This window comes from Tachysurus fulvidraco, chromosome 14 (genome assembly GCF_022655615.1).
Source record: "Tachysurus fulvidraco isolate hzauxx_2018 chromosome 14, HZAU_PFXX_2.0, whole genome shotgun sequence".
NCBI classification, from domain to species: Eukaryota; Metazoa; Chordata; class Actinopteri; order Siluriformes; family Bagridae; genus Tachysurus; species Tachysurus fulvidraco.
Window position 1 is genome coordinate 14,031,416 of NC_062531.1, and position 10,623 is coordinate 14,042,038.

The 10,623-nt window shown below is 38.7% G+C and overlaps 1 protein-coding gene across 1 annotated transcript; it reads right to left on the minus strand.

Annotated features, from left to right (window-relative positions):
• Positions 1 to 2,746: 2,746 nt before the first annotated feature.
• Positions 2,747 to 10,421, minus strand: znf608 (zinc finger protein 608). Its single transcript, XM_027166856.2, has 8 exons — positions 9,502 to 10,421; positions 8,350 to 8,485; positions 7,521 to 7,608; positions 5,050 to 7,318; positions 4,355 to 4,742; positions 4,118 to 4,257; positions 3,879 to 4,023; positions 2,747 to 3,759 (listed from the first exon to the last, which is right to left on the minus strand). The coding sequence occupies exons 1-8, from the start codon at positions 10,228 to 10,230 to the stop codon at positions 3,674 to 3,676; spliced, it is 3,981 nt and encodes a 1,326-aa protein (XP_027022657.1). The 5' UTR covers positions 10,231 to 10,421; the 3' UTR covers positions 2,747 to 3,673.
• Between the last annotated feature and the right edge of the window lie 202 nt (positions 10,422 to 10,623).

Sequence of the window (10,623 nt, forward strand, 5' to 3'; positions counted from 1 at the left end):
TGCCTTTAGATCTGGTATGTGTTTGATGAGAAAGTTCTAGGACATTATTGGGATGTGACACTGGTGTATTTGACAAATACTGCATAATATTCACAATTTGATTTATCTATTATAAATACTGAATATTACAAACCCGATTCCAAAAAAGTTGGGACACTGAACAAATTGTGAATAAAAACAGAATGCAATGATGTGAAATCAGAATCAGGTTTATTGGCCAAGTAATTGGGTTCCAGCAGGTACAGACATAAATAACACTATACGTACAAGAAAACAATGCAGACGATGAGATACAATATAGACAGAATGAGTATAAAATATGAATATAGAATGAATAAAATATATAAAATGAAATAAAATATGAATATAGAATATGAACGATCAGTTATGTACATAAAGTGTGGGAGTGCAAATAACAATATTGTGCAATATTATGCTTTTTGTGCAATATGCAGCAGCAGTAATTTACAGATGATTTGATGACTGACAGTCCTGATAATGCAGTACATATGAAAGTTTCAAATTTCAATACTGTATTCAGAATACAACATAGATGACATATCAAATGTTTAAACTGAGAAAATGTATAATTTTAAGGAAGAAATAATTTTTGTTTAAATTTCGTTGCATGAACACATCTCAAAAAAGTACAAGGCCATGTTTACCACTGTGTGACATCCCCTCTTCTTAGGAATAGGAATGTTGTTCCATTCTTGTCTAATACAGGCTTCATTTTGCTCAACTGTCTTACAAGTAGGTTTCCTTTGTCACATCTTCCTCTTTATGATGCACCAAAGGTTTTCTATGGGTGAAAGATGTGGATTGCAGGCTGCCCATTTCAGTACCCGGATCCTTCTTCTATGCAGCCATGATGTTGTAATTGATGCAGTATTTGGACTGGCAATGTCATTTTGGAAAATGCAAGGTCTTCCCTGAAAGAGACGACGTTTGGATGGGAGCATATGTTGTTCTAGAACTTGAATATAACTGTCAGCATTGATGGTGACTTTCCAGATGTGTAAGCTGCCCATGCCACACGCACTCATGCAACCCCATACCATCAGAGATGCAGGCTTCTGAACTGAGCGCTGATAACAACTTGGGTTGTCCTTGTCCTCTTTAGTCCGCATGACATGGTGTCCCAGTTTTCCAAAAAGAACTTCAAATTTTGATTAGTCTGACCACAGAACAGTTTTCCACTTTGCCACAGTCCATTTTAAATGAGCCTTGGCCCAGAGAAAACGGCTGTGCTTCTGGATCATTTTTAGATACGGCTTCTTTTTTGACCTATAGAATTTTAGCCGGCAACACCAAATGGCATAGTGGATTGTGTTCACCGACAATGTTTTCTGGAAGTATTCCTGAGCCCATGTTGTGATTTCCATTACAGTAGCATTCCTGTAAGTGATGCAGTGCCGTTTAAGGGCCCGAAGATCACGGGCATCCAGTATGGTTTTCCGGCCTTGCCTCTTATGCACAGAGATTGTTCCAGATCCTCTGAATCTTTGGATGATATTATGCACTGTAGATGATGCTAACTTCTAAGTCTTTGCAATTTTTCTTTGAGAAACTTCTTTCTGATATTGCTCCACTATTTTTCGCTGCAGCATTCGGGGAGTTGGTGATCCTCTGCCCATCTTGACTTCTGAGAGACACTGCCACACTGAGAGGTTCTTTTTATACCCAATCGTGTTGCCAATTGACCTAATAATTTGCAAATTGGTCCTCCAGCTTTTCCTTATATGTACATTTAACTTTTCCACGTATTGCTACCTGTCCCAACTTTTTTGGAATGTGTAGCTCTCATGAAATTCAAAATGAGACAATATTTTGCATGACATTTCAAAATGTCTCACTTTCAACATTTGATATGTTATCTATATTCTATTGTGAATGAAATATAAGTTTATGAGATTTGTAAATTATTGCATTCCTTTTTTATTCACAATTTGTACAGTGTCCCAACTTTTTTGGAATCGGGTTTGTACATATATGTGGCACATCTGTGTGGTGCAACCAGTCAGCACTGCTTGCATGCTTGTAAAAGGTCACAGACAAGAATAGAGCTAAAGTTTGTGTTTTTCTGAAAATTCTGATAAATTATATTTTCAGTAAATGTTAATCTTCCTGAGGTTATTATTTACACCAACATACATTTTAAATTACACTGGATTACAAATTTCCTATTTTTAATGACCAATGATGTATTTCCATTGATTTGCTCGCCTTTCTTAATACTATATTATAATATAATATGTTCACTGCAGCATTTGGCTCCATAATTATTATTGCACCTAGGAGTTAAAAATGAGAACTAACTGAAATACTAGAAGCCTATTGGAGAAGGAATCAATCTGTCCCATGCTTTCTCCGTGAACATTTACAGTAAAAGTGGAACAACAAACAAAACTAAATATTTCATTATCATAGAACATTTCTATGATAATGAAATATATTATCATATTTTTTTATACTGCAAAGACTGGGAGAAGGACAGGGGGATTATGGAGTGGATTATGGATACTTTCTAGACAATAAAAACGTGAGTACACAATTTATACCATGTTTCCCTTTTTCAGTACCTGTTTTTTCAAAAATATTAAAAAGTCTTTAGGAGTACTTTTCAAAATGAAACCTTTAGAAAGCACTGGGTATTATGTGTATTGCACAAGACTTACTGTAGAATATATGTGATATTAGTATTTCTGTGGCCAGTGTTAATGCAGCATAAAAATGAAGAAATCTACAAACAATGTTTATCTTTATTTGGGTTGACAAACGCGTTAAGGCAAAAACAGTATAAAAAGCAACATAATTTCATGGTACAGTATAGTTGACATTAAGTAAAACCTCATGACTGAAAGGATGAACAAAACTACAACACTTACATATTTCCAAAGATGTGCTTTGTAAACATATTTAGGTAATGCAGCACGATTCAAGTAATAAAGTGTACTATTTTATCCATGTAAGTGAGGTTGGATAGACAACCATACATTGCACTGAAAACAACTGTACATGAGTTAGTATTGATTGCTTGTTAAACTATGTACAAAATGTACATCACAATAGTACTATATGGCACTGAGACATGTTGAGTAACTCTTTTTCACTGAACACAATACAGTCAATTAATGGCTATTGCCAGATCAATTTCATGTTAATAGGTTAATGAAGACAGATCCACTGTACAGTCACTTGTAATCTACTGCAAATTATCCTTTAGCACATAGAGGTTATAAAATATCAAATACATTCAATATAATGGTACATGACAATACATGTGCATTCTACCAGCTAGATGTAGCCATTTATAGGCAGATTAATTACAGAAAGGTTTACATGTTTGTCTTTTATTCCAGGCACCCAAAAAGCAAATAGCATATTTTACAAAACCTTTTCTCACCAGGGTAATGCCATTCCATACTTATACAGTATTTCATATTATCAGCACTGCAGTGTACTTCTAATGTTACATTCATTCAATCATTAAAAAATGAAAGAAGCCTCACTTGGAGGCAATGAATAACACCATGGAATTGATGTCTATGAATCGTTGTGTGAGCCAGGAACATGTAGTTTGAACTCACATCTTCCCATCATTCTCTGCAATTGTAAAATGAATAATCGGTATTCACAAAACACCTGCTAAGCAGACAGTAGCTATTTCTAGTCAAGCAATAAGGCCATGCATACCACAAGATGTGGTCTGTGTGGTTGCCACTTGCTGACTGGCACACATTGCTACTGTACTCAGACCTTCAAAGATGGTTAAACCAAAAATTAGAGCAGAGAGCCTCATTTTTACACCAAGCAAACAGCTTTTATGCTTTTTATAAATATTAAGCAACCAAGGTTTGCTTAGCTTTTTTTTTCACCTTGAAATTGGTCATACTGCCCTGACACAAGAGAGTAGCTCATGCCCAGATGAGTGTGATGATGTGTGTGAAGGTGGTGAGCAAATGATTCTCTCTCACGCTCTGTGTCCCTGTCCTCCTGTTCAGTACCTCCTGGGTCCCCAGGCTTAAGGAGGTGAAAAAAAGCTCTAGATGAAACCTCAATTGAATCAACATTACAACATACGTTGTGTGATTAGGAACTTTCAGAAGACACTCACCACAGGACATTTCCCATGGTATGGATGACTGTGAGGTGGCAGCAGCTCAAGGTCTGTTGGATCAGAAACTGACTTGCTGTGTTGCATCCCACTTGATTCCTCTCTCTCAGGTGTCTTCCCATATAGAGGGTAATGGTAGCCTGGCAAATATAAACCTTGCTGAATGATTGATGTTAAGAATGTAAAAACATATAACAAGATACAAACAGAATTTTTGAGAAATCTATCCAACATTACCTGGATAGTTGTGCACCAATGCTGGTGACATCACACTAAATGATGTGTTATTTGTCTCACACAGATGTAAGTATGGGTAAGAGTGCTGGTACTGGATGTAAGATTGTTGAGAAGATGACACAGCGACTCTTGTGCTCTGTGGGTTTTCAGAGGTTTCACTAGGTGTCTTTTCTACTTCTGCTCTAGTATTCTCCTCGATGTCCTCAGAAGTTGTCTCACAATGTACATTTTGAAGTTCAGCCTCCAGTCTGGGCTGTGGCTCAGGAGGCACATGCCAGTCTTTCCCCTTGTCTGGGCCTATTTCCTGAGAGACCTTGTTTACCTCTTGATTTTGATGCTTCACATATTTGGACTGAAATGAGTGGTTCCAGGACTGTGATTCTGAAGCCTAAACCCAGAGGAACATCTAACGTCAAACAGTTTAGGGTTTTACAACGCAATCATACATCTACAACGGGAAGTCCATTGATATACAACAGAAGTGATTGTTAGTTTTAAAGAATACAGGGGTAAATCTAACAACTTGAATTTAATATTAGTTACGTCAACATCAGTTAGGCTCCTCAGGGCCCAATATTATACTTATTACATCATATATAAATAAATTCTATAAAGGTATACCTAAATCAAAGACATTTCTAAAAATGTTTTACAAGCACATTTTCAGAAAATGTGTAGTAATGTCAGCGACTTACATTTAGATATGTTACATTTGTATCCACTATTGTTTTTGCATTTTGACATTCTGAGTTGAAGTCTTCCGACTCCTTGTTAAGCCCCTGGTCTTTTGTTATTGACATAATAGAAGATTTCACCTGGGGCTGCTGAAGAGGTAACTGTTTGTCCAACTCTACATAGATGAAACCAGGTTTTGCACAGCTGATTTTAACCGAGTTTGTTCCCTTATGAATGGCCACAGATGATGTTATAATCTGTTTCGTATCCTCTTTTGCTCGTTCTTTCTGTTCAGGTCCACGTCTTGCTTGAACTCGGCTTTGTTTGCTGCATTGCACATCATCACAGCATGCCTCATTCTGCTGTCTGTGATTGTTTGGAACTATCAAAACCTTCTGGTCTATAGGGGCATTACGAGTATACTGTCCATAGTACAGGGACTGAGCTAAAGCAGTCTGTGTTTGTGTCATAGCTAATTGAAGCTGTGACTGAGAGCTGGAATCAGCAATTGTTTCTGAGGTTTTCAGGTCCTCGCTTAACTCTCGAACATCCTCCTTAGTTCTAGAATAAGGGGTAGAAACCTTTAAGTAAGCAGCAGAGTTTCCTTGTCCAGAGTGCATGTAGCCTGGAAGACCATAAGATTCATACGCATGACCATGAGTTGATGCCTGAGTTTCTTTTCCCATGGCTGTAGTGACAGAAGAAATTTGGATCTTAGGATTGATATTTCCATTTAAATTTGAATCAGGAGCTGAGTTTCTCCTTGATCTAGAATTTAATCCACCATCCTCTGCCACGTCTGATATGTCTGAGTATGCTGGACTGTTGGTCTTGGTGGTACTACTGTCACAGTTTGAAAGTGTGCCCGAGTCCATTCTTGCAGAGCTTCCAATTGAGGGACTTGGTGCATTGTCAGTAAAAGTGTACACCTTGTCAGCCTCAGCTCTGATACTTGCCATTCGACTTTCTTGAGTTTCACTAAGACCATTAACAACATCCTGCTTGCTCAGATGCTCTTTTAATAAGCTTACTGGTAAGTCCTTTCCTATACTTTTTATGTCATCAGCCTTTATGAAAGCAGGATCAGTTTTTGGACTTCGTGAATCTTTATAATTTCTGTCCTTTAGCCTGTGCTTTTCCTTTCTCTTATTTTCCTTGCTTACCACTATGGCTGCATTTGACATATTAACTTGTGCTACAATATCCAATTTTGGCTTGATGGGTTTCAGTGAAAGATTCTTAGTTTTTGTGATAGCTACAGATGGTGAAGGTTGATGAGAGGAACCATCTGTGATTTTATTAGGAAATGTAGGAATAGCAATAAGCTTTGGGGGTGCAGGGGTAGTAACAATAAACCTGTTGGTCCTAGTTTTGGCTGAGCACCTTTCAGCTACTCCATTTTCCTTTTTAACTTCCCTCTTATCAATGACACCCTCTGCTTCAAGTTTGGGCATTTCTATAGATGAGTTACGATCTGTAATAAGGCAGTTCTCAAGGACTACAGACATGTTTGAAATAAGTGGCAGGTTGTTTAGGTCATCAGTTGGTCCCTCTTTGCCTATTACATTTCTTCTCTGCTTAGAGTTTGCTGGGGGACTGTGATCAGTGCTGAGTAATAACTTTCTGTTCTTTAAAGATCCACCAGAATTAAGCTTATACATGGTTCGTGGCTTTTTTGAAATAATATCAAGATTCTCACTAGAATCAAGAGGCATGCTGCTGAGTGGTTCATCATAATCAGAAAGCCGGTCCTCACTCTCTGCCTCAAACTCTTGTTTGCTGTTGCTGTCCAAGTGTGCATGTGATTGGTGATAGCGAAGCCCATTAATATGCTTGTATTTCTTGTTGCAATTAGGGTGTGGACAGTCAATTAATATTGGTGAGGCACAAACCTGCTCCAAAAACAATGGATCAGATTTCCCTTGTGGAGTAGATGGAGCACTCCTAGATTTGGTGCGAATTCTTTTCCCATTTCCATTCCTAATGTCCTCAGAAAGCAAGGTCAAATCTAGATCAGGTGGAGCTTTGCTTATCCGTTTGCCACACATGAGTGAACTTGACTTAATGTCCTCTACTGAAAAGTAGGTAGGGGTCCTACAAGTACTAAAGTTTAGACTGCCTCGTCTCCCTTTGTTGCCTATGCCCACGCCACGTCTCTTATGTGTCAGTCCTCTTATCTTGGAGAGGCCAGGTTCTGTCACAGACTGATCTGACACTGCCAGTCTCATCCGTTTACCACGTCCCCGACCACATGTCATTTCAGAATCACTTATTGGAGACTCACAAAACCTATTGAACAAAAATTAAGATTAGAATGTCTGTATTAATAATTTAAACCATACAAAACATATTTGTTTAACCTTAGTCTAAAAAGAAAGTGTATTATATCAGAGATTTCTTATATATATATATATATATATATATATATATATATATATATATATATATATATATATATATATATATATATATGAAAATACTGTAGTGTTACCGAGGGGGAGCCCAGTCATGCTTGGTACAATCTAAGAGAGTTCCAACATAGGTCCTTTTTCTCCATGTCACATTCACAACAAGAACCCCTGAAAACAATCAATCAAGGTAGAAATAATAACCAGCTATGAGTCATAAATGGCTTACATAAATGTTCAAAAAATAATTCATCATTATTCTATGCCTTAAGTGTCCTTTCTCCATCAAAATGGTTATGTTTTATAATGAGTGGACAAAATCGTCCACAGAAAATATTGTTAATACACAACATATTAATTTAAACCTGCGTTATTATAACTTTCACACATATTGCAATTCTATAACCTGACTTGTTTTCATCATATTTTGATGCATAGCCTGCAATATAAGCAATATCTAGTAAATTGTTTCGCCTGGATTCACTATGTGATTGATCTCAGTCAGACTTGTTAAGATGGTGTTCTAAAATTTTAATTTGCTTAATCAATATTCAACCAGTGTCTCCACTGCCCTCAAATGCTTAAACGCTTTAGTAGGTAATTCAGTCTCCCAGCTGCTTTGTAAATGGAGCACAGTGGTATGTATCTTGGCAAGACTTGAGCATTGTCATTTCACATGTATTTGTCACACAGTATGCACAGTATAAATTAATTAATCACATTGTTCCATCAATTTCTGTTTACACCTATCTTATGAAATATGAAAGGTATATTATACATGTCTCTGATATAGCATATACTCCACAGGGCCACCAAATTAGGGAAGTAAAATCAATTGCTTATTATGCAGTACCTTTAAAGTAACAATGCTGCAGGTTTCTGTAAACCAGTAGCTCAAGTACTTGTCCTTACCCTCCTCTGTTTCATGCCAAACAATCCCTTCCAGATTTACGCTTGTTCCTGGTTGACATGGCTCCATGTAGTTTGACTCAACAGCTCTTTCAGCTTCTTGTGTATTGGTCCCCACTGACCTGGTTTTTATACTTAACTGATAAGAAGAGAAAAGAGCAGGCACACAATAGATATTGCAGTATGCTTAACTAAAATCCTTCTCTATACTATATGAGTAAATACATTCAATACTGAATTTGATAAATGACATCAAATGAATATCCATTAGAACAATGTAGTCATATAGGGACAATAGAAAACAATGACTAAAGGGTGGTGGTGGTGGTGGGGTGTTGGGGTGTTTCACTCCTCTCTATATTAAAACAGTAAATACCACTTGAAATCATATCAAACACACACACACACACACACACACACACACACACACACACACACACACACACACACACACTCAAACACACACAGTGCTTTTGTCCAAATAAGAAGGAGTGATGCTGCTCAGGTTTCCAATAGCAACAGCCATGAAAAAAAAAATCAAAGGGATGTCTAACAAAATACAGAGGAAATGGCTGACAACAATTCAATACCTAGAAGTGATGTGTTTATAACCAACAAACCCGTGTTTATTTCTTTTTCTCAATAAAGTCATACATAAAAGAACAAATAAAGGACTACATCTCTCCTTTTTTGGGAAACAAAAAGCATTTTCTTTTTGCTGATGAGAGGTCCTTTATCGCAGTTTACACACACACACACACACACACACACACACACACACACACACACACACACACACACACACACACACACACACACACACACACACACACACACATACACACACACCCTTACATCCTTTAAAACCTGCAGTGTATTTCACATTGAAATTCCTCATGGCAGATTTTATTATGATGTCGCTCAGGAGTAACGATCACATATTTGGCCATATATCAGACTGCCAGTTTGAATGATCGATTCCACTCATTAACAGCATGTGATATGATGTGATGTGATGTGATGTGATGTGACAGACAGCACAATTTTAAACCCTAACGTTTGTCTCTGACTGTCAACAAACAGGCGCCATTCATGTTGAACGAGCGGAGATTGGCGCAAAGAAAGCAACCTAACAAGGATCACTGGCTGTCTTACCGTTTTGTGGTTGTGCTCTCGCTCACAGCTCCCTCCATCCTCCTCCACAACAAAAGCACTAGCCCTTATCCCCTTTGCGTCCATTTCGTCCCTTTCCATGACCGCCGTTCCTCCGTGTGCACAATAGCGCGAGCTCTCTTCGGTCCTCCCGAAAGAACGACCATTCTCCAATTCAAATCCTTCTCCGTGCTTCTCTTTACGCGTCCTCACACAGTCCTTTTCTTTTCTAAGTCCTTTGCTCTGATGTTTTCCTCTCTTGCCCTCTTTGCCTTTGGCGCAAGAAGCGTTTGCATCACTCGAATTCATTGCGAATGCCTCTCCGGGGCGTCCTTGAGCTTCACGCCGCTTAGTGATGCACACTTTGGGAACCGCGCGCGGCGGCGGGTCGAAGGACCGTAATTTGTCGCCGCCGTCGCTCGCGCATGAATTGCGCCGCTTCTCTTTGAATCTTCTCACCTCGGTGCAGAAATTGGCGGCGGGACTCGCGAGACCATCGTACGCGGCGCTGGTGCTTTCCGCTGCAACACCGAACGGCAGCTCCTCCGCGGGACTTTTTACGGTCAGAATGCGATTCATCTCTGATTTCCTGCGGTCCTTTTCCAAATCGGCTTCCAGGTCGATGATCAGATTGCCGAGTCCAATCTCCCAATCATCGCCGCTGTCGTACGCATCAACTCCGTTTGCCTTAGTTCTCTGTCCAGCGGAGGAAGTGACTGACATTCTCCACATTGAATATCTGACAGATACGGTGATGAGCCCTAAATCAACAGGATGGGAGGGTATTAGATATTAATGACTCATTGTTATTTCATGGTAAACAGCGTGCGCCAAATTTCTTGGCACACCTGACCAAGTGTTTACCTGATGGTAGTAAAGTTTTATACATTTCAGATTAATGGTCATTTGACGCGTGTTTAACACAGTGTGTATATTTAGTCACTTTATTAAGAACGCCAAGGGGTGGCAATGGCCCCTAAAAATCTAATGAACCACCCCAGGTGCCCCTGCCAGGAGATTTGTTTTATTTTTTTTTCAATTGTCAATCACTGCTCATGCACTCCGGGACACAAGGCGGCGGTATACACCTGGCGTGTGTGTGTGTGTATATATATATATATATAT

Bases quoted from the DNA above. Each gene is read 5' to 3' on its own strand.
- znf608 (XM_027166856.2), bottom strand. From the start codon at position 10,230: ATGTGGAGAATGTCAGTCACTTCCTCCGCTGGACAGAGAACTAAGGCA. The intron at 7,609-8,349 runs GTAAGGACAAGT...GATTGTTTTCAG, and splicing joins TTGGCATGAAACAGAGGAGG to GGGTTCTTGTTGTGAATGTG. The intron at 4,024-4,117 runs GTGAGTGTCTTC...CACCTCCTTAAG, and splicing joins ACCATGGGAAATGTCCTGTG to CCTGGGGACCCAGGAGGTAC.